Source organism: Dufourea novaeangliae, unplaced genomic scaffold (assembly GCF_001272555.1).
Source record: "Dufourea novaeangliae isolate 0120121106 unplaced genomic scaffold, ASM127255v1 scaffold175, whole genome shotgun sequence".
NCBI lineage: Eukaryota > Metazoa > Arthropoda > Insecta > Hymenoptera > Halictidae > Dufourea > Dufourea novaeangliae.
Window position 1 is genome coordinate 703,093 of NW_015374053.1, and position 23,958 is coordinate 727,050.

Below are 23,958 nucleotides of genomic sequence, written 5' to 3' on the forward strand. Positions count from 1 at the left end.
CGATGGAAACGATAGATCCTCGTGGGAGGACATTCGAGTTTACGAAACCGCGACCTTGCGACGAAATGTTCGAGCAATCCGTCGATGAAAAGAAAGAACAACGAAGAAAAGAGGGACAGCGTGGTGGCTGGGTGAAGGGAAAGAACTGTAATTTTCCAAATTTTTCACGGTAAGCGTAGAATATTGGTAGACATGTGAGGACAATTATAATTTATTGACCATTTGTTACCATAGCGCTGTCTCTTTTATTTAAAAAATTATAAGCCCTGGTACAACCTGCCCCAATTACTTTTAACCCCGGTCTCCCCCATATAAATTATTAATAGGTTTAGTAGAGTCAACGATCAGCAACCATGGAACTATTATTAGACAATTCAATCACAGTAGCAAATTATATTCATGAAAAATAGCAAAATCTCTAATAGGATAACATAACAATTTCTTCTTTAATCCTGATCTAAGGGTGAATTAATAGGCTTCTTATCTATAAGCATTGAAACTTAGAAGTCTATTAATAGGCTACCGGTCAAATAAACTGTTAATATGTATGTATCTAATATATATATATATACACGTACGTACTTGAGTAATTAACAAAATTTATTACTAAATCACGTGCTGACATACGTCTACAATTACCACAAGAAATTTGGAATATTATATCCATGGAATTAATTTTTCAGCCCGCGATTGCAGACGAGGTGGACAGGTTCAAGAACGAGCAATCCTGTGGATCGTCGCGTGCCGACTGCGAAATCGCCCTCGCGAAGGATGGCCGACAAAGAGCTCGAACGGGTAAGTTTCGCAAAACAATATTACTACAACAACTCCCCCCCTGCGATCATCCTCCCGTTCACCTTTTCTAATATCCACCGGGCTTGTCTGTATGCAGCGCGTCTCGAAGTGACGAGGTGGGCGTCGATACAGTTTACTAATTGTTGCGCAATCCCGTGTCAGCCGCTCGAAGTAAACGCGACGGTGTAGCGTAACGTTATCGGCATTAACATCGACCCATCAGAGGGGAGGAGAACAGGCTGGCCGTTACGTTATGTTATCGTGGAAATAGGGACCGGATTATCGGCGATGACGGGGGAGAGTTGCGTTTATTAATTAACGTGCACAGTCAATACGTTAACTAAGTGGTGTTACCTATCTAAATGCGAGGGTTGTTCGCCCGTTATAGACTCTGGGTGGCCCGACTCGCCCGCGGGATTCGTTTCGTTATCTAAGGACAAATTTCTCGAATTCGAGGGGGCAGAGACCAGTGTCAGCGACAACAGTTTAGTACGAGAATAACACGAGTTACTCTTACTTCACCGACAATCATATCAACAATATTGACTCACCGGCACGTTTAGATCAACGACCACCATTTCACCGACTATGTTTATTAAAATAACAATCATTATATGATAGATAACTATCGACATCAAGTAGTAAACGTCGTCGATGAAATGACTGTCGTTAAGAGTAACCCGAATAACACACACGGTACGCACATCGTACCGAATTGGATCACGGCGAACGATACGGATAAAGGTCGTTCGGTTCCATACCGAAAACAAGACGTGTGAAACACATAGCAAGGAAGGCCAGGGTGATCGGTGACGACAAAGAGGAGAGGAAGGAGGGGCTGGACCCGAAGGGCCTTTCGAGTACATTGCACGCGGATCCGAACCGTCGTCGATCGGTTCATTGTCCTTGACAATGTACTCCGCATGGACGAACAACGAAACGAAAGGAACGCCGGACCTTGAACACCATCCACATGTACAGTGGGTCGAAAAAGTATTCGTACACCCTTTAAAACAGAACAACTATTTCTAAATTGAATCAAGTGACTTGTGTTTCTTTGTGAAGTTAAACAAATTTTGAAGAAAATAGTAAATGTCGTTTTTTACAACTTTTTTGTCTTTATTGAAATCGTTTAATACAGAAACGAGTAACAGGCATCGAAAAATGTAAGAATTCTTTAGATATACTATAGTTAAAAGTCACGAAAAACTGCAATTTTTAACCGTTTGTAGATTCATAACAACGTTAACCGATTTTCTATGAAATTTTCATCACGCATATAATTGTATTCGTTAAATTTTCATTCCAATCTCAGTAAAAAAAATCGCAAAAAGCGACCTTCACAATTTTCTTCGCGATTCCGAGCAACTGCAACTTTTCCAACATTTCATCAACGCATCATTTACTACACTAATCCTTCTAACGTCACAAAGAAACTCCAGTCATTCGGTTCAATTTTAAAAGATTCGTTCTGTTTTAAATGGTATACGAATACTTTTCTCACCCACTGTATATACAGTCGCTACCAGGGAAGTGGTAAACGTTGCGTAGCCCTGATGTGGTACCCAGAACGAGAGGAATCGGGGCCGTTTCGAATGGAACACACCGTTGCGGTGGCGAAACGAAACACGCGATTCAGGCAGGAGCCTTGTCTTCAACACGCACACGTACGCAAGGGTTTCGGGTGGGAGAGGTCACAGCGTCGGAATAAAAGCCCAGCTAGTCTGACGGTAGAGCATCATTCGTCTCTCAGCGATCACAGCTGCTCCGAGTACTCAAGTCTCCTTTTGTTACGTCGACGACGAAACCAATCTCAAACACCATGTACAAGTTCATCGTTCTGACCGTCCTCGTTGCCTGCGCTGTCGCTGCACCAGCACCCGAGCCAGGCTTCCTCGCATCTGCACCGGCAACCCTCCATACATCGTCGATCGTCGCAGCTCCGGTTGCCGTCGCCCATTCCGTGCCGGTCGCCACCAGCTACGCAAACACCTACAAAGTCAGCCTGAAGAGCCCTCTGGTTGCCACGGCTCCCTACATCGCCGCACCGGTCGCCCATGTCGCCGCACCGATCGCCCACGTGGCCGCCCCTACGATCTTGAAGTCAGCTCCGATCGTCGCTGCAGCGCCAGCGGTCTACGCACATGCAGCACCGGTCTACGCACATGCAGCACCGGTTGCATACCATCTCTGAACGACGTCTGAACCGTACTTCTAGTCGACCCAGCCTCCACGGACACCTTGTTTGCCAACCATGATGGACGAGCATCGCGACGGCACTGTGCTGTCGTGTAACGGTCATCTCGACAATAAATTTTATCCATTCTGAATTTCAAATTTACTGTTATTTTTTTTTTTTCTTTGTTCACACCTTTGTTTACCATAGAAGTATAGACTGCGCATCCGAATGAAACGGGCGTATCGAGTTTAGAGGGAGATAGATAGCTTTCGGAGCATTTGGTATTTATTTTTAAGTCTAAATAGTAGGGCTTAGGTTCTGGGACTTGAGTGGTTGACCCAGTTATGTTAGGAAGAGATAGCTAGTCCTTCGAAAGTATCCCGTCTGTTTCTAATGTTTGGACGCCGGCCTGACGGGCAGTCTATTTTTCGATGTCTATGCTGCTTACCAACCCTTTTTCCTTTGGGTATCCCTGGTAACGTTGTTTTTGGGTGTTTTGCGATATTTTGTTAGAGTACCGACTAGGTACAAGAATAAACCATCTTATGGGAGTTGATGGTTCATCTAATCCGTAGTACTTTAAAAACCCTGCGGTGGCTTTAACACATTGTTTACCACAGTGAAAATGGCCGTACGTAGCCAGACACACTTCGTCTCGTTTTTTGGTCATAAATCGCCGAAAATATATGCGTATAGTTACTAGAGGCTGTTACAGCCTCTTTGCAATGTACTTATCACCGATGTTTGGGTGACGTGGCAGTCAAAGTGTTAATGAAGGTTATGAGAAAAGGAGGATATCGTTTCGTTCTAAGGCCTGCTAGCTGGACTCATCAGTATAACTACCTGGAAGACCTTGTCTTAGACATGGGGATGATGATTGACGTTTGAAGACGATGTAGACAACCCAGATAGTATATGACGTCTTGAAGATGCCCATTTTACGGCTATTTTAGGTCTAAGGCATCTTTAAGCCGTCTTCAAAGCGTCAGTGGGCGTCATGTAGACTAGTATCTATAATCTAGATGATAGGTTTGAGTTAAAGCTGGAAAGGTAATGTAACTTCGAAGTCCTCTGGTGGAGAGTACAGGAGGAGCTATCATAAACTTTCAGGTTTAGTGACCTCTACGTTATGGGAACGATGGGTAGTGACATTGAAATGGAAATGGAGCACAGTTGTCCTAGAAAAGTGGGCCAAAGAAATATATTCGACGAAAGGTCTATATTCTTAAACCTCGTCGGTGGTTATAATTTGTCTGGCTTCTGGTTGTTCTATTCTGTGGATAGATGGTCATGAAGCATTGTTCTCGGCCAGAATGATCCTAGAGCCATCGTTTCCTTCGCTTGTAGGTTCGTTGGAATAGGCCGATAATTCTCTAAATCTCCTAGTATTTCTCGATTCTAAAGGAAAGATCGCTGAGATGAAAATTCCTGTAAAGGACGAAGAATTTGCCTCGAAGGAAAATCTGCACGAGCTTGGGAGTCCAGAGAGAGGGACAAAGTACTTAGTAGGTTCGGAAACCGGTTATAATCTTCGACTCGATTTTTGTCGTCCGAACAGGTACGCCCTTGCCTCCTCTTCTGGTTGGATCACCGATTCCAGGTTTCGCGGGGAACAGCACCGACAACATTTTCCCTGTTTGCAGTTCATAATATATTAACTATAAAACAATCAGCGAGCAAAACTTGCCAAACAACATCCGGTTAGACTATTCCCATCGTTAGATATCCATTTACAAAGTTCCCCTCGAAATTATTATTTTAACCGATGGAAAACAATACAACTAGCATTTCTAAAATAACCTCCTGAAAATGTTCCTGAAGGGTTAAATTAAAATAAAACCCTTCGAATTCGCCGAAAATTATCGCAAGAAAATAAAACAATTTTCAATGCAAACATTTTTGTTGCAGAAAGGAAAATGGTAACTAAATCATGATGAAAGTTCCGTGATCCCTGGGACCGTTCGAATGCTCCAAGAATATCCGGATACTCGATAAAACTCCTTTGAAGCCTTTCTGCTTCGAGGACGATTCAGGGTGGAGCAAAGATATGGTAAGATAAGTCCCGCCCCTGATCCCCCGAAGAAGCATGCAACGATGCGCAGGGACCGGTGTGGTCCCGCGTATCCAAGACGAGTTTCCTTTTTACGGCACCCCCGGGAATCTCTATAAGTACGGGCGGTCCGGCAGGATCCTCGACCAGAGACTGGAGGTGCTGATTCGAGAGGTGCTCGCAGAATCCCTGAAACCTACTTCATCATGCAGGCATACGTGAGTACAGACCAGAGACGAGCAAATTCATTATCTAGATCAAAAGTAATCAAATAACGAAAAAGCATAAGATAAAGACGTAGCTAGCACCTTTTTCGTGTCTTGTACAAACATTTTTTTTCCATGAAATCAAGGGACAATAGTCATTTAAGACTATTTCACATATTTTGTATTATTTTGTTTTCATTAACAATGTCTTGGTTTAGAAACACAAGCTTCTTGGTCCAATCAGATTATATGCACCTACAAGGCCGCTGAGCCCTATGCAGTTGTATCTGTTACAAAGATAAAACTCAAAATTTTCTGTCTCCGATCCCATTAATCGCATTTGTCAAACAGCGAATTCTCTCTGTAAACTCTTTCGAAAACCAAGTTTATACTGTCTTGAGAGTCTAAACACTGGGCACATAACTATTTAATCTCGTCAACGGTTTAAAGGTCGGAACGACTATACAAACACTATCTATTGCAGACTATCACTCATCGAATTTCTCCCCAACGAGATTCCCATTCTCTTTACGCACTTACAAACTAAAAAAAACAACAACAAAAACTCTTTCCTCCATAGATCCTTTTTGCGGTTGTGCTCGGCACTGTTAGCGCCGCTCCAACATCGCCGTTGATACCCCAACCGGAGGCGAAGGAAGTAGCATCCATTCCGCTAGCCAATCTGCCGTCAGCACCGTCGCTGAAATCGGCGTTGGAGCTTGCACCGGCGCCGTTGGCCCCTGCAGCTCCGCAACCGGTGACGAAGTTGTTGTCCCCTGCACCTGCAGTAGTGGCGCCGTTGGTCGCTGCACCCATAGCAGCAGCGCCGTTGGCCGCTGCGCCAGCAGTAGCAACGCCGTTAGCAGCGATGCCATTAGCAGCTGCACCTGCAGCCGCTTTGGAACCGGTACCAGCCCCGGCCAGATCTGCCGCCTCTGCAAAAGCCCTCACACTCATATCACCGGCATCCACCACGAAACTGGCGCCTCTGATCACTCCGTTGAGCAATGCACCTCTTCTGTTGCCTCTTCAGGTTCGTATCTATTATACGAAACAGTCTCTGTCCTTATTTGTTATTATTATTTATATAAATTTGACGGGCAAGGATCGATATAATGAATAAGTACAATGCTTATGAAGTGACAAGTATTTTTAGCATTTAATTTCAGCATATTGATTTTTCATTTTAGCCTTTTGTAGCGGTAGAAATATTTAAATTAGCGTCTATTTAGCGTTTATTTTTATTAGACGTGAATTCCGAAATGAAGATCAATTTCGATAATTATGAACGGAATTTATATATATATACACAAAGAATTTATAAGTTAATAACAATTGAAAAATAATATAAAATCATGGCGGTACAGGACATGAATTAAGAAATAGGAGTATAGAAAAATACAGAATTGAAAAATGATAATAAAAAGAGAATATAAGCATAGAGCATGTTTCTACGGACAAGTCTGCAGTCGAGCAGAGTTGGGCAAAATTTAATCTACTTACGAAATACCATTTATAATTACAATCACGTTACAATTTTACAATTGAATAGTAATTTTTATTGTAAATTTAGTATAGTTAATCAAAATGTAATTGTCCTTATAATGGTCTTCCAATTACATTGCAATTAAATTGTAACTGTGATTTAGATTTTGTAATTAGATTACATATCACCCAACTCTGCTGTGCCTCGAAACGGCGTAGTTATATACTGCTCGACCGAAAGTCGTTGGATAACGATATAGTCTGATCACTGAAATAGACCCTTTGTTACGTCCCATCACTAAATGGGTACTTCACAGCGACGGGTCGAGTCAACGATCATTTCTTCTGTTTGTTATATGACGAAAACACGCGTTGACTTTCTAGCCCACGCCATACGCGTACGCTGCCCCGGCTATCGCCACCCTGGAACTGGCAGCGGCACCTTCCAGCTACTCCATCGAACAACACGGCTATCGCATTACCTACTGACTTAACGAATCGTCAACGATCTCCGATCACTTTCGCTTCGCCCGGTAACACCGCACGCACACCTGGCGTCAATCATCCATACCTGGCGTATCTGCGGACTACGGCTTCTCTGTTCACCTTGGTCGTCTTCTTGTACCCTTCATCGATAAATCCGTCGGCGTCCATGGACTACCGGTCTAACCTGAAATACATGTACTTTCTGTGAAACGAGATAGAGCCTCCAGTTCGACTGTACTTGAAGGTAACGATATACTGTGCAGGATGGGTTAAAAGATATTCGTGGACTGAAAATATGGAAGCGAAAATAGCTTTGCTACATTAACCGTTTGCACACAGAATTTCCTAATTCCCCGTGTAATTTTTGTCCTTTCAACGAGGACAATTAAGTGCAAAGGATTAATAACTGTAATAGATATACAGGGACGAAGGTTGCCCCGAAAACATACGAATCCCATTTGTCCGTAGCTCTGCAGTGAGGTCTAGTACAGATAAATTGTAAACATTTCGGTCCAACGGTGAACAAAGAATAGAATTTTACAGATTCTGAATACGAAGCATCTTGAAATGTTCGAAATGATTTTTTTCGTTGGTCCTATGCCCAATACTTTAACCAGCTAAGCAACGAACGAAACTTCTGTCTATGACCTCACCACGTTCGCCACATCGCCGTATATCGTTACCTGCAACCGTATACCTGTTCACTCCCTCCTTCCTCCCTTCGCCGTGGTCGCACGTAAATCGAAACGGAAAGTGAAAATAGATTCTCTGCTTTCTCCGCACGTACAAAGGCTATTACTGATGCGTTAGATAAACCGTGCATAAGCATTTGATAAATTTATCCGAATCGTCGCCTCTGGTATATAACAGCGGAACATCTGTGTGTTGTTCGTTCCGTAATTCGTGCTATAATAAAGGTTGGTATGATGCACCTTCCGTATGGGGAACGGAGTTCGATAACGATCACCTCGCTCGCCGGACGCGATCGAACCGGGTCACGTAAGTTATTCCGCGTAAAACCCCAGAGGGTTACGAGACAGGGTGGAAAACCCGGGTTGCACAATCGTCGGTGAGCAATTGAAACGCCTCGTTTCGGTTCACAAATGTTTCGGGGCCGTGCGTTCGCTTCGCCTGGAACTGGGCCTCGAAAATCCCAAACGAATACAGCGAAATATCGATGATTGTTCGAAGGGATCCTTGGTACTGAACGTTAAATATTTCATAAACTAATGGCCATATGCTGGATAAAGAAATATTGATCGCTTCAGAATACCAAGCTATATTAACGTACAGTGTTTAATTCAATTTAATTTAGTTCTGAACACTTTTACAACTCATGTAAAAAATATGTCTGGTATGATCACAGATAGAGAAGATATTTAGGTGGTCTGTGTTAAGCGGAACACCCTGTATATCAGTCTCATAATTTTATATAACAATTTAAGATTCTGGACGTTAAAGGGTTAAAAAGTCATACACCTTGGGGACCTCTTCTCAGTGCCGAGGGGAGCCTTCGAGCACTCATCGATGATTCACTGTATAATGTATACTTTCACGATCCCCTCGAACCCAACTTTAAGGTCGACGAATCGTAACAATGCTTTGGTTCCGCTCGTATTTGCGGATCGACACGGTGTTTCCGTCACCATCGAGGAGCACTTTCTCCCGGAACTCGAAAGACCGAAGAGGATCACGGAATAAAGGTGTTTCGAGAGCTGTGTACCATCCCGTCTCGACCATGACTTCGTTTCATCGCGGGTTCACACCTCGCCCGCGTATTTTCGCGACGAACCTGTGTGTCGTTCGTTTCCAAAATTGGAAAAAGACTCTTGGAGCGGCAGGGAACAATCGTGTGTGACGGTGTTCGCTTTCCCCACCCACTGAGCGCGAACGAGACGGAGAAACTTTCATACTGGCGACAATATTGATCGTCTACTCTATGCTAATTCGATCGTAATAGGCGTCAATGTCTCGCAGCTTACGACGACCAGCCTTGTTCACGAAATAATACACAGTCTTTGACGAAAAAATTAGGGCCACCTATAATTTTCCAAATTCTTCGCGGTAATCGTAGAATTAAAAGGCCAGAACGTAATTTAATAATAATTTTTATTAACTACTAAAATACGTACATATTAATTATTCATATATTATTATATGTAATGTTTTGGGGAACTCTAGATTAACTTATTCATTTGCCAGGATAAGAGTCTTGACCATTTTTTTTTTTTTTTAGGCAAATACTGTCGAGACGATTAATTAACTGGATCAATTGCTAGCACGCGAAAGCATGGAACCTTCGACGGGACAATAAGTACTTGACACACTGGGTTCGAGCAACCTGAAAAGAGGCACTTCGATTCGGGGAACCGTGTTTCCTTGGAGAAACACACCCGAATTCTACGACGCCACGACGTTTCTTGGCGCCCGTTGCGTAACCCCATTATCTAAAATTCAGTGTTGCACAATTCGCTTGCGTACGGTCGCACACGCGGCCAACGTAGCTGATGTCGAGTCAGCCATACTTGGATGTCCTAATAATGGAAATGACAACTGGACATCTATTACTCCACGATGCGCTTGTTACATTGGACCGATATGCATATGTTTATTCCTTGAAGAAGCTCTTCGTAGTCCGTATTCTATTTAATTTATGCCATTTTTGCGGTAGTTGAAAAAGACAGATGTTGTTCAACTACAGTAAGTCACAGGAGTATTCGTACCCTAGTAATTTTTCAATAAACGACGCATCATTAGCAAGCTGAATTATTGCACGACATATCCCTATTGATAAACATTTCAGAATATATATTGTTAAAGAATTTATTGAATAATATTGAAAAATCCTATTTCACAATATACGATTGAAATCGTTCCGGCATACAGATGCGACAAATAATCCAATGTAATTGAGATTAGACATAACAATACTAAAAATAAATGTTACATAGGTAATTAACTTAATAATATTAATAACTTTCTGGATGCTTGTTTGCATGAATGATTTATTATTGACATTATTTTTATTTGATTATAACGATGATGATTATTATTATATTCAAGGCGAATGATGCTAGATCGAGACAGAAATGCCTGAGAAGCTTCATCACAATGGATAAACGATCGATCGAACCAAAAAATACAGGCTGAAGTCGCTAACCGAAGAAAATTTCTATTATTGCGATCGAACAGGTGGCGGGTAACAGAATTCAAGACACGATCGTGTTCCGTCGATTTAGCAAATACAACACACACACGCAACAGTGTTGTGGGGAACGACACGATGCGGTTCGAGGAACCTATTCGAAGACGGATGTCCGATGAGTCACGAACGGTGCCCCACCGTAAGTTCGTGCACGGTTCCAGCATCTCCGAAAGGGACGTCTATATAAGATAGGAATGGCATCGGTGAACGCGCAGTGTAACCTCGTTCATGGAGAAAGTGTTTGGTTAAAGAGCGAAAACTCCTCGACGCATCGCAGACGTTCGCCGACAGCCGTAGCTCGCAGAAGGGTCCTTTCCTTACGAGGAGAAATTTTGATCGGGACCGCAAGATACTCGACGCGTCCGAGACTTAAGGTACCGTTCTCCGATACTGTTTCAAAAATCGATTTCCCTTGGTTCGGCAGTGTAAAACTTCTCGAAACGCCTCTTTGGACATACATGTGTCCCTATATTTAAAATAAAAAAGAATAAACGAAACAAAATCGATTTCCCATTTCACGGATCTCTTTAAAGTCGACTGTACTTTTGAGATCTACATCCACTCTTGATTTTCTTTCGATTTCTTCTCGGTTTTCGTCGATCGATTAAAGCACACGATTTCTTTATGTGTACCGAGGATATACAGACTCCTCTCGATTATTGTCTGGTTTGTTCTACACGATTATTGTCCAAACGTTACCCTCACTACTGAGAGGGAGTGAAACCTGTCGCGCTTTGTTTCCCAGGCTCGGGCTTCGGGCAAAAGACAAATTTAAGAGGGTGTGAAGCATTTTTCCCTTCAAGATTATTGTCCCGCCGCGGACCCGAGTTCTGGACGATAATCAAGGGGAGTCTGTATTACGCAACGACTTTCACCGCGTTCGAAAATTTTCGAAAGAGTCGAGAAAGAGCTGCGTGGGACGAAGGTAAAACGAAGACGACGGGTATCACAGCGAAGGCCAGACTTTCTCCCGACATCCTCTCGCTTTCGTTGGCCGCACGATTTCTCGGTCAACCGTTGATACCATTCTACGGCGAGAGCCTTTCTTTTCTCCTTGCCACTGTCGATAGTCGTAGAGTCGTGTTATTGTTGCCGTGTCATTAATTGCCAACTAATTCACCACAGGATGAGACTGTGGCTGATTTTGGTGGTTTGCTGCGGTTTGGCCGCGAGCAGCCTCGCTACCCAAGTACCGATCGAACCGTCCCCACGGGACTGGTCCTGGCAGAACGGGGACCCGGAGAACGCAGAACAAACGAATGCATCGCAAGAAGACGGGACCGAGAAAAGAGCTGTGCCAGAGTCGGAAACGAACGTCGACTTCTTCGACGATGGAACCGGGGAACAACGAACGGTAAGGGTATTAATCACAAAGATCGATATATCTTTTTTTCAGATAAACCGAACTTCCACGTTTAAAGGATTAAAAATGACGAAGTACATTTTCATCTTGTATTTGTTATTCGAAACTCCATATCTCTTCATATTCGTTAGCTTTCATATCGATTACTCACTCCATTCGATATGACTGCTTTTTTTCGATACTGAGTATATTGTAAAATACTTGGTATCAATCGTCTGCCTGTATTTACCTGGATCGGTTCATCCCTATATCTTTCAGAATTGTAACGAATCTGCTCCTCTGCTGTAGGTGGAATCCGTGGTTGAAGAAATTCTGGTTTCTAACCGGCAGGGTCGCAACATCGAAGGTTTCGACCAGGTGTACGCCGATCCGAACGTGAAGAACGCTCTTCAGCTGGGCAACGACACGGTCGCTAGGAGCTACATCAGGGATAAACTGTGCACCCTTGGTTTGATGAACGTAAGTATAAACGTACAATCGTTCTATGCAGGGTGTCCCAAAATAGGTGTAAATCCTTGAAAGTAACTTGAAACAACTTTGTCCTTAGCCAAAAAGTTCTCCGAGGCTTTGTTTCGAATCACCCCAGGAATTGCCCCTTTCAAGGACTTACAACGATTTTGGGACACCTTGTATATATATTACCCTAAAATATTCAATCCTTATGTATTCTGGATAATCTACAAAACGAACCACTTTTTTCTATGGAATATAATGTATCCTTTGCCAGAGAAACATTATTGTCACCACGATTTCAGACATGTCATTGGTTCGTTTCTATTTCGAACCACAACACATAAGAATTGAAAATTTTAGAGTGTCTTTATAATTATGATTACAACGTTACCAAAGCAACACTGTCTTAACAATCCAACATACACGGTCCACAGTGCGAGAACGTCGAAGGACGTCGTCCGTATTACTCCCCTCATCGTGGGATCCATCCCCAAGACATAATCTACGCCCAACCGGTGACGATAAAGCCAGTCGGAAGACCGTTACCAGCGATTCCAGTAAAAAGACCGTACGGACCCCCGAAACCGCCAGGAGGCCTCGGTTTCGGTTCACCAGGGCTAACTTCGGACGTTGTTTACGGCCTCGGCGGTGGACCACCTCCGTCGATTTCTCATTTCCCTCCACCCAGCCCCGGTTACATCGGTTCTTACCCTGGTTTCAAGAAACCAGGACCGGTCGTGTCATCGTTCGCCGCCTCGAAGCCGGTCTACGAACTTGGAGCCACCCCGGACGGATTCGATTACGATGGAAACGATCGATACATCGACAAAAAGCAGATATCGTTACGTCCAACGTCCTTGGTAGGCGGCGACCCGATACAACAACACGTTCATCATCACTATCATCACGGTGAGAACGGTCAAACTACCGGTTTCGTCGGCAGTCCGTCGATCGGTTACGGTTCGCCGGGCACCAGCTACGATCCACCCGGTCAAGGGATCTACGCCGGTGGTTTCCAAGAGTCGGACGATTACAAGAAAGCGTTCAAAGTGAAAGCCCCGTCGAACAACGACGGGAACAACGGTCTCTCAGGTTCCGGTGGTTCCGCCTCGGCGAACAGCTACGCCGAACGGTATCCCGTCTACGAGAAACCACCGCGTGATTTCACCTACGGTAAATCGGACGGTCAGAAGACAGGCAAATACTACGGTCCTGGGAACTATCTCTCCCCGAACACCGTTCACGCTGCTAACAACGAGTACAATCCCGCCGGGTCGAGCAACACTGGCAACAATTATTACTACGAGAACGATAATAATAATAACGATGAATTTGGTAACGATTTCTCGTCCTCGAATTACGCCCCTGATTGCGTCTGCGTGCCGTACGAGCAGTGTCCCGCCGCTGAACAGGCTGGTCGCAAAGACGATCTCTTCTTACCGATCGATCCAAGGAATTTGAACAAGAACATCGACGCTGAGAATGCTGGGGACACTGCAATCGAGACGATCGTCGCTGGGAATGGAACCGTCACTGGCTCGAACGCACCGATTTCCAGCGAGAACCGGGCAAGGAGGAAGAGGGAGGCCAGCAGAGACGTGGCTACGAACGTCGAGGAACGGAAGAAGACGAACAGCGAAGGGGTAAGACCGCTGAACTGTTCTATTTAAACGGCCCACTGACGACGCGATCTATCGTGCGTCGAGTATTTCAATTGGTACAATATTTTGAAGGTCATTTGGAGGGCAACTTGGTTTTTTTCAAAGGATACCTATACTTCTTAAACAGATTATTAATCCACGCAAAGAAATACACAATTCTAGCCTGAAACGATTATTTATTTTAATTTTTATTCAATATTTTATCCATTTATAAAACGAGGTTGATCTTCAAAGCGTTCACCAGACTAAAAATAAATAATGCCATTCTCTTTCCCCCCCTCAAAACCAAAGGACTTTCGTCTACAATAATTTCTCGTTAAATGCTTTGTTTTTACGATATTTCCATGTGTCGATTTAAATACCGGACACTGTATAATACACATAAATGTCTGTGTTTGCAACTGTCTTTCACCTGATCGAAAGCAACGCACGTTGTGGAATTAATCGCACGATAAATCGTACCGTCTGTGGCCAATTTTATCGTTTCTAGTGGCGAGAATCATATACCGCGATCGGATATACACATGCGGTCTGTTCAATCGACCGGTTACGGTAGCCGCCGCGCGACACGGAACAAAATTTGTAAACGACAAACATACGGAAACTGGGAGATCTTTATCTGCGTGTCCGTTCGTGACTACCTGGTTGCAGAGACTCGATGCTAGCGATCTGGACTCGTCGAAATTAAACGTGAAGCCGACCTGGGGGATCAGTTTCGGTCTTCCACAGAGCAACGGCGGCGGCCCGTACCCGATCAATCCGTACGGTGGCAATCCTCTGGTAAACCCGTACACCGGTTACGGACCGGGGGGTTACCAGCCCGAGCAGGGCATTAATTTAGGCCTGGTTTCCGTGAACCCGCTGCTAGCCGTACAGTTCACCAAGGACGAGTACGGCGACAAGGTGGTGAAACCGTTTGTCAATTTCCACGTGACACCGAGCCGGCACATCGTGCAGGGCCTCGGTCAGCTGCTAGCCAACAAGAAACAGGCGTTGTACGGGAATTACGGGCCCGGTTACGCCCCCCACTACCACTATCCGCCGAAGCCGAACGTATACTACGAGAAGCCGTATTATACGAAACCGATCTATCCGTCCCACAATCCGCATTATCATCGCGAACCATCATCGTACACGAATCACGCGGAATACACCGATTATTATCGTGACGTAGACGATTACGATTACGATTATGAGGATCGCTCGTTCGCGAACCAGTACGACGGCCGGTCGCGATCGAACGAACCGATCAGTACCGATGCACGTGCGGCCAGTGTCGAAAGACCGAAGGCGACTGGCACGGTACCGAGCGCCGTCGGCAAGGTATCGTTTCCGAACAGAAGAAAACGCGACGTTCGGTACGTTTCGGAGACAGAGGTGAGTATCGAAACCATGGGAGGACGAGAGATCGTCAACGACGAAGCTCGAGCGCAACAGGTAGCGGTCGCCATTTTTACAGGCCTCCCCATACGCCCCCTTCTTTGCTGATTTAAGGCCTATTTATACACACACCTGAATGAGTATAAACTCCTATATACTAGACGCCAAATAATACCACAAATGCGAAATGACGAATTTAAGTCTTTTTTTTTTTTATTTTGTTTATTTATTGTCGCATCAACCTCTTGTACCTATATGTAATCAATTCGGATCGGGCACGGAACGGATGTGTATAAATGGGCCTTTATAGTCCAAGGGCGACGTTTCCCCGTTTCACTCGGTTTCGATGCGTCGAGAAGCTCGTCGTCCAACGAGATTTTCTATTCTTTCTCGACAGAGACAGTTCGTCGTCGGTGGTCCACGTGCCTGCAGCCCAGGACTGGTCTGCTGTCGCAGAAGACAACAGATCGCGAAACCAAGACCCGGCCAATGCGGTGTTCGGTACACGCAGGGCATCAATGGAAGGATCAAGACGCCTGTGAACGTCGACGGTGACGCTGAATTCGGTACGTACGAAAAATATCAGGATCCAGTCTGGGTAAATTTTGAAAAATAAGAACACCTAAAAATTGGAGATTTTCGGTCAGGAACAGTTATGATTTATTAAAGAAACATCGACATTATATTTCAAACAGCTGTGAAATCAAAAATTTGTAAAATATTCAAAAATCCTTCGAGATACGTTTGCATATAACACCAAAGACTACAACATATCCAAATGTCGACAGAACCCGAAATGTTACTGCAAAAAGTGTCGAATTTCGAGTGGAATATTTCCATAGTGTTTATCTCCTGGATCAACGATTGTGACCCCATTTCGTTTTCGCAGGTGAATACCCGTGGCAGGTGGCGATCCTGAAGAAGGACCCAACGGAAAGCGTGTACGTCTGCGGTGGAACACTGATCTCGTCGAGGCACATCCTAACTGCGGCCCATTGCGTGAAAACGTACGCAGCTCGCGACCTTCGTGTACGACTCGGTGAATGGGACGTGAACCACGACGTCGAGTTCTATCCGTACATAGAACGGGACGTGGGGAACGTCCACGTGCACCCGGAGTTCTACGCTGGCACTCTGTACAACGATATCGCGATATTGCGGATCGATCACGAAGTCGATTTTCAGAAGAACCCGCACATCAGCCCCGCCTGTCTTCCGGAAAAACGCGACGATTTCGCGAAGAACAGGTGAACACCGTATAGGAATTCAGTTACTGAACATTTTAGAATAACCAAAAAAAAACGATATTAAAAGGTTCTGAGGAATTTCTTCCTTTAAGATTATTGTCCCAGCGCAGACCCTAGTTCGGGACAATATATCTAAAATGCATACAATAGTTCGAAGATAGACGATTGTTTCTCGTTCAATTCTTACCGAACCGGTTCCACAAGGTTTTCGCAAGTTTAATTTTCTCTCTGAAATTGAAGAAGTGTGACCCTAATACAGTCTGGCTCCAGATATAATTAATCATTCGCTCCATATTTATTACGACTTTTAGCCCACAGTTTATGAACCCCTTTTTTTCAATCACCCACAGATAATTTCTTTCGCCCTTGGGTCACCATCAATGATAATAACAAAACACACGAACAACATTAACCGTTCTCTTTTTTCACCCCCCCCCCCCCAGATGTTGGACCACTGGTTGGGGTAAGGACGCTTTCGGTGATTTCGGCAAGTACCAGAACATCCTGAAGGAAGTGGACGTGCCAGTGGTGAGCAATCAGATCTGCGAGCATCAGATGCGTCGTACCCGACTCGGTCCCGGGTTCAACCTTCATCCAGGTTTCATCTGCGCGGGAGGCGAAGATGGGAAGGACGCGTGCAAAGGGGACGGAGGCGGTCCAATGGTCTGCGAACGACACGGTCGCTGGCAGTTGGCAGGGATCGTATCCTGGGGGATCGGTTGCGGACAGCCAGGCGTCCCAGGCGTCTATTCTCGTGTCTCCCATTACCTCGACTGGATCCACCAGATCGTGAATCGTTACTGATTCCACCCCCAGCGAGACCCTCCCTCGCTTTTCGTTACGAGACTGTTACGACGTTATAAACGCAGATTATATTCGTGTGTGTACGATTGTGAGTGGCAGAAGTTCAACTTGTAGACTGCCCGGAAATATCCCGTTTGATACATTGATAAAATTCGAAATTCAGAGCGCAGTGCGTGTGTTATGTAGTATTTATTTATAACGAGCAAACAGATGTTGAAATTGCAATTAGATTTGTTTTTCTTGGTATTTTTATACAAATAATTGCTTATTCTTATTGTGTATAATGTGCAGAACTTGGTAAGAAATATTTTTAATAAGAATTGTACTTGTTAATGTTTGCTTAATACGCTACAGTAAAAATGTAGGATATTAAAAGTGCAACTACGCTCTATTTATAAATATTTAATAATTTTACATTTATAATCTACATGTCTTTGCCTAATGGTCCTCCATTGGTATGCAGTCAATTACTGGTTGGTTTACTCTATGTACGTGCGTAAATATTTGGTCAAAAGAAGACACCACCTGTTTTTTATGAAAAAAATGCCGGCAGTCTAAATGTTAAGTGGATTAACTACCTGTGTGTCGTTACATCTTTCGCCGGACACACACACCAATTACTACAGACGGCGGTCGCGTCGTGGCTCGTTGTTCTTGTTGAGGACGTGATTCGAAATACCGTCGGATCGTTAAGTAATGCATTTTATTTGCAATGCCGTTTTGTTACGCAATCTTTTGTCTGATAAAGCCAACGTAACATCGACAACCTGTCTTTTTACTCAATTTCGATACCGTCACGGATATAGCCCAAATGTGTCCGCTTGGCTATCGAAATGATCGATACCCTACTTCCCTTTCTCTCTACCGATTCCCTTCCTTCTGTCCACCTGAGATCAACATTTGATTCATAGCTGAATGCAATTAATGCGTTCACAATTCTATTGTTTATCCTACGTAATATAATTCCTGCAACAATACATCTAGATGAAAGTCTGTTTACACATTCCACGATCGCAGAAATTATGTATTATTAATACTAAAAAGAGGTAAGTATAAATTTTCCAGAGTCTCTGATATTGTACAAAATGTTTGGCTCCTGGTGTCGTACAATACACGTAACAATAAATAAATTATATGTGAATTTTAGTTTACTTTGAATCGGTTTATTTTAGTGTTTAGTCTGCATGTCAGCTGCGGTGTACCTTGTACTAAGGAAGCCTTACTCTAATCCCACGCGAAAGGGCAGTAAAGTAATAATAATGTGTAAACAGTAGGCCGAAAAACAACGGAATTCCATAGCAGGGGCCTGCTACTATAAAAATTGTCTATCCTTGTCGCACGTTCGGCGTTCGTATAGCGCCCTCTCTGTCTAATACCTCTTCGGTCATCCTGTTATCCTAATACGTACCAGGGGATCATGAATCCGTTTTCAAAGTAGGTGGCACGGATGATGCTATCCCTGTCCTTGTCGCACACATCGTCGCTCCTTGTCTTACACATTACAGGCATTGGAGAGAAGATAACACTTGCTGAAATTGTTAATAACTACCTAATAACAAACCATTCGTGTTCCAAATTGTTATATTAAGATTGTTAGAGGTCCATACTAGACTTTCTGAGTACATAGAATCACCAATTGTGACGTAAAACTAGGAAAATAATTAATAATACGGGAGACTGTCGAATTGCGTGACGTGACTGAGATCAACGTAACAAAAAATTGTTCATAAAAATTAATTCAACCTCAAAACTGTTCGAAAGAGGTATGGGAAATTAGCTAGAGGTTCATTCTACATTCCTCGACTGCAAAAGTATACTAAATGTGCATCTTAGATTACTAAATTAATGAATAATGTGGCCAGTGTCCACTTACATTATGCGATCCTTGAACATCAGTTCAGATAATCATTAATAACTTATTAATTCGATGGCAAAGTTACCGAAAACTGGGTTGTGAATATTGCCTGGGGTCTGTTCTATGTTCTTCAGTTGCAAATAGTTATGAATTGTTCTTAAATATTGAGATATTTGTAAATTTTCTAACGTTAGTTGAGTTATGGAATTTGGCGGGAATTTACTATCTCTGTCTCGCTCTATAGACCTTCTGTCCTTGTCTACAACTTCTTCGACCTCCTCGGTTATTCTGTATTCCTACTACCAGGAGCCGAAAAATCGCTGATTTTCACTGGTAAGGCTTCTGGTCTGAATATTGTCTATCCTTGTCGCACATTCGCAGTTCGTATAGCGCCCTCTCTGTCTAATACCTCTTCGGCCATCCTGTTATCCTAATACGTACCAGGGGATCATGAATCCGTTTTCAAAGTAGGTGGCACGGATGATGCTATCCCTGTCCTTGTCGCACACATCGTCGCTCCTTGTCTTACACATTACAGGCATTCGAGAGAAGACATCACTTGCTGAAATTGTTAATAACTACCTAATAACAAACCATTCGTATTCCAAATTGTCATATCAAGATTGTTAGAGGTCCAGACTAGACTGTTATACTAGATAGAACCACAGATTGTAACGTAAAACTAGGAAAATAATGAATATTACGGGCGACTGTCGAATTGCGTGAGGTTACTGCGATCAACGTAGTAAAAACTTGTACGTAACATATTAATTAAACCTCAAAACTATTCGAAAGGGGTATGGGAAATTAGCTAGCGATTCATTCTACATTCCTCAACTGCAAAAGTATACTAAATGCGTATCTTAGAATAATAAATTAATGATTAATGTGGCCAGTGTCCACTTACATTATGCGATCCTTGAACATCGGTTGAGATAATCATTAATAACTTATTAATTCGATGGCAAAGTTACCGAAAACTGGGTTGTGAATATTGCCTGGGGTCTGTTCTATGTTCTTCGGTTGCAAATAGGTATGAATTGTTCTTAAATATTGAGATATTTGTAAATTTTCTAACGTTAGTTGGGTTATGGAATTTGGCGGGAATTTACTATCTCTCTCTCACTCTACAGACCTTCTGTCCTTGTCTACAACTTTCTTCGACCTCCTCGGTTATTCTGTATTCCTAGTACCAGGAGCCGAAATTTTGCCTATTTCCACTGCTAAAGCTTCTGGTCTGAAAATTGTCTATCCTTGTCGCACATTCGGAGTTCGTATAGCGCCCTCTCTGTCTAATACCTCTTCGGTCATCCTGTTCGCCTAATACGTACCAGGGGGTCATGAATCCGTTTTCAAAGTAGGTGGCACGTATAATGCTATCTCTGTCCTTGTCGCACATATCGTCGCTCCTTGTCTTGCGCATTACAGGCATTACAGAAAGGACAACACTTTCTGACTTTATTAATAACTTATTACTTTTGTATGAAACCCTTTAAAATTTGTTACGTGAACGTTCTCAGTTATGTATTTATAGTCTAACGATTACAATTAATTGAAATTAATACAATTAATCAACAACGCAAAACAAATAAATTAGGAAATATAATAGAAGTACATACATACCGTCTAATTAGTGTTGTATGGATTGAATAATGAACAAACTAATTGAACACTTGTTTAAATTCTTACTTTTATTAAAAATAAACATTACAAATATTATTTAAATACAATTATAGCAGTTGGTAAAATAAGTTCTTTAGTAAAATATAAGAAAATCCGATGAAAATACATATGCACGTGGAATGTTTGTTAAAGTAGTAGGTCAACCTTTAGTTCAGACATAAAAAATAATATTTTAACGCAACAATTTTCATTGAATGATACATCAATGAAGGAGATTCTAATCGACAATATGAACGCCATAAATAATCAGTATTCAGTTATCTTCAGAATTAAAAAAGAACATTGTAAGATACGTGTTAGACTGAATCATAATAGTAATAACTGGTTGCTGGTGTGAACATTATGCAAAATCAAGCAGCATATTGAAACAGAATAGCAGAAGGCGTTCTAGTGGGAATCAATCTGCGATCGCCTTGTCTGTCAGTAATCACGTAGTAATTTCTTCCGTTGATAAATTCTTGCTTTCTCTGGTCCAAGACATTCTGACCATCGTTATTATACATCGTTTGTGGACTTCCTTTCGAGAAATTCGCTTGCTTCTTAGAAGAAAGTTCTGTATACAAACGATCTTTCGCCGTTGCTACCAGAGAAAGAGAATTACGCGTATCCGTTTGCTTACTTTTTTTCACTCGACTTGCTACAAACGCATAGATTGTTTCAAAGAAAAATAGAATCGCGGCGATCGCGTATCCAGCCACGACAACTTTATACGTTAAAAGAAGATCGGTATTTCGGAGCCGTCTCTCGGTCGAACGAAGATCCACAGGACAAATTTCCGCTAATGGCAGATCCTCTTCGTGCCTGTGCTGAATAATGCCTGCCTCTACCAGTCTCATCAACCTGTAAATTCATAACAAATTTAACAAGCAGAACAGTAATCCTGTTTTCAGTCTCTTTTAAATGAAACTTACATTTTGTTCAAGGGTTTTCGAATTGCTGTTCCATTAGAAAAGCCAAATGCTCGACGTATGCTTAAGATGCTTCCAGGCATTATAACGTAGGTGCAACGCAAGCTGTGGTCCATGTTATTGTGAGTTTTGTTTACATAATCCCTGAATATTAATGTTTGCAGATAATGTGCCTCTGCTAAGAAAAGTTTTCCTAAAAGAGAATAATATTAACATAGAATACTACTTCCAGTTGTATCTATACACCATTGTTTTCAGTACTATAAATAATTGCACCACCAATTACTAAAATGCACGTATGTGACCTCTATAATACATACTGTCATCCATTAACATTAAAGTTTCATTCTACTTAATCCATCAGTGTTCAATACATACTCGTGCTCACAGATTTCAATATGGCCCTCGATGGTTCGTAATCTTTGAAATCGCCTTTTCCCTGCCCTTTGCTGACATTCAATAAACTTAAATCGTTATAATGGTCCTGCATGAAATAATTTTCAGACGGTTATCTGTTCGTTAATTTGTACGCGGAACGATCGCAGGAATACATCCGAATCTCACTTGCGAAAGAAGAAAATCAACGGTGCGTCCTCTATAAGTGACCCAATTGTATCCTTTGTGGACAATATCCTCCAGAGAACTGATGGACAAGGTAAATTGGGGCTTCGTCAGGAACGCCGTAAGGTTCGCCGTGTAGAAGGACGTTAATATTAATATAAAAATCCACCAGGTTGCGAAAAGCATCCGCGTCGAATCTACGTGTTAAGGGATTCCGATTTAATTCCAAGACGTTTAAAGTGTGCGTAATTATTATCAAATACGATAATCATATCTTCGATCGTGTCACCTGTCGTGGCGACAATGTTTGTTCCCTGTTTCAGAAGAGAACTGTAAACGAACCAGAAGCAGGAAGATAAACTAAACTTCTCAGAGTTCGAGGCGTGCCATAGCTTTGCCCTGCAACAACGGATGAAAATGATTGATAAGTATCCATTCCATTTAAAGTAGTAACTGATGAACGCCATCATAAGAAAAGATTTTTAGGATTTTAAGCACCTGATATGGGCGAAGATATAAATAACAGGTCCCACGAAGACCAAAGATGCTAGAACCAGAAGCCAGACTGTTTTCTCGAACGGTGCTAGAAGACCGGAACCAGTAGCTGACTCGTGTGGCCTCTTCATTACAGCCGTTAATGTGGTTTCATCCAAAAAGCTGCTGAATTCGCAGTAGTGTCGCATCTCCGATAAAACCGGAAGAAATGCGACTGCCACGTCTACCTTCTGTTGAAATAATAATAATAATCATTCATACTACTTCTGTCTTGTGTTCAATGTTCGATTATCTTATTCGACTAAATTGTTCACCTTTTCGTGAAGCAGACCAAGAATACCGCTATTCTCGTCCCCGAGGATGTGCTTGTTCGGCGGAACAATGGTGTACGTGAAATTCAGCTTGGAACTAATCAAATCGAAGATGTTGAACGCATATCCTTTGCCTACCCATGTCCCATTCTCCTTCGCGATTCCAGAAAACGGCATGTCCTGCGACAGGTATACATTTTTATGTCTTTGAATCCTCTTGGGGTAGAAGAGAGCGTTTCATAACATGTACGCGTAAATGATAGAGATCAGTAATTCCTTAATTAATGACCACATATTGCAACACATTGTACATTGGTTTAATTTTTAAACAATGAAACTTACATTCCAGGATGTGACTGTTACGTGTGATGGCACTGGAGACTCGTCTTCGTCATTTGTTGTCCTTTGAAACTCATCTACAAAGACGTAAGCGTTAGAAAAATGTAAACGAAAGAAATAAGTGTGAATGATCGAATTTAAAAAAAGCATGCTGACCTTGACCGTTAACGTAACTGCTGCATCGGTAGGACCGCAGAATCGTTGCAATAAGTAACGTGTGGAGGATATGCATCCTTCGATTTAAACTGCAACTGCATCAGTTTTCCGCACTGTGATCTGACTAAATTATTTATAAACTGTCTAGCAACACAACAAACCAGGTACCAAGGTAAATCGATACTAACGTGTCTGGGCATATCCTTGCTGACAGTGACCCGACTGACATCCACGCAGAAACGGTTGACGCGTCAACACCATACGTATACAGTGTGACCGATAATCTATAATGTACATGCTCGCGTAAGATTACACTCATTCGAAAACAAATGAATA

The 23,958-nt window shown here is 42.8% G+C and overlaps 3 protein-coding genes across 3 annotated transcripts; 2 read left to right on the top strand and 1 right to left on the bottom strand.

Moving 5' to 3' along the window:
* Positions 1-2,617: 2,617 nt before the first annotated feature.
* On the top strand, positions 2,618-7,204 carry LOC107189883 (cuticle protein 38-like). Its single transcript, XM_015578561.1, has 4 exons — positions 2,618-2,976; positions 6,043-6,077; positions 6,124-6,263; positions 7,100-7,204. Exons 1-4 carry the CDS (start codon positions 2,618-2,620, stop codon positions 7,202-7,204), a joined length of 639 nt encoding a protein of 212 aa, XP_015434047.1.
* A 4,328-nt stretch (positions 7,205-11,532) lies between these two features.
* On the top strand, positions 11,533-17,314 carry LOC107189884. Its single transcript, XM_015578563.1, has 7 exons — positions 11,533-11,760; positions 12,058-12,228; positions 12,657-13,865; positions 14,535-15,293; positions 15,667-15,829; positions 16,153-16,510; positions 16,954-17,314. The coding sequence occupies exons 1-7, from the start codon at positions 11,533-11,535 to the stop codon at positions 17,312-17,314; spliced, it is 3,249 nt and encodes a 1,082-aa protein (XP_015434049.1).
* Positions 17,315-21,202: 3,888 nt separating this feature from the next.
* On the bottom strand, positions 21,203-23,822 carry LOC107189885 (glutamate receptor ionotropic, delta-1-like). Its single transcript, XM_015578564.1, has 9 exons — positions 23,636-23,822; positions 23,470-23,543; positions 23,131-23,307; positions 22,820-23,046; positions 22,611-22,720; positions 22,325-22,518; positions 22,139-22,244; positions 21,764-21,953; positions 21,203-21,692 (listed from the first exon to the last, which is right to left on the bottom strand). The coding sequence occupies exons 1-9, from the start codon at positions 23,820-23,822 to the stop codon at positions 21,203-21,205; spliced, it is 1,755 nt and encodes a 584-aa protein (XP_015434050.1).
* Positions 23,823-23,958: the final 136 nt, after the last annotated feature.

Excerpts from the sequence above, each read along its gene's own strand:
- LOC107189885 (XM_015578564.1), bottom strand. The coding sequence starts at position 23,822 with ATGCCCAGACACGTTAGTATCGATTTACCTTGGTACCTGGTTTGTTGT. Across the intron at positions 23,308-23,469 it reads TAACAGTCACATCCTGGAAT|GACATGCCGTTTTCTGGAAT; the intron begins GTAAGTTTCATT and ends TACCTGTCGCAG. Across the intron at positions 22,245-22,324 it reads TTGATTTTCTTCTTTCGCAA|GACCATTATAACGATTTAAG; the intron begins GTGAGATTCGGA and ends TATTTCATGCAG.
- LOC107189883 (XM_015578561.1), top strand. The coding sequence starts at position 2,618 with ATGTACAAGTTCATCGTTCTGACCGTCCTCGTTGCCTGCGCTGTCGCT. Across the intron at positions 6,078-6,123 it reads CGTTGGCCGCTGCGCCAGCA|CCGCTTTGGAACCGGTACCA; the intron begins GTAGCAACGCCG and ends CTGCACCTGCAG. Across the intron at positions 6,264-7,099 it reads CTCTTCTGTTGCCTCTTCAG|CCCACGCCATACGCGTACGC; the intron begins GTTCGTATCTAT and ends TTGACTTTCTAG.
- LOC107189884 (XM_015578563.1), top strand. The coding sequence starts at position 11,533 with ATGAGACTGTGGCTGATTTTGGTGGTTTGCTGCGGTTTGGCCGCGAGC. Across the intron at positions 11,761-12,057 it reads GAACCGGGGAACAACGAACG|GTGGAATCCGTGGTTGAAGA; the intron begins GTAAGGGTATTA and ends CCTCTGCTGTAG. Across the intron at positions 15,294-15,666 it reads CCATGGGAGGACGAGAGATC|TTCGTCGTCGGTGGTCCACG; the intron begins GTCAACGACGAA and ends CGACAGAGACAG.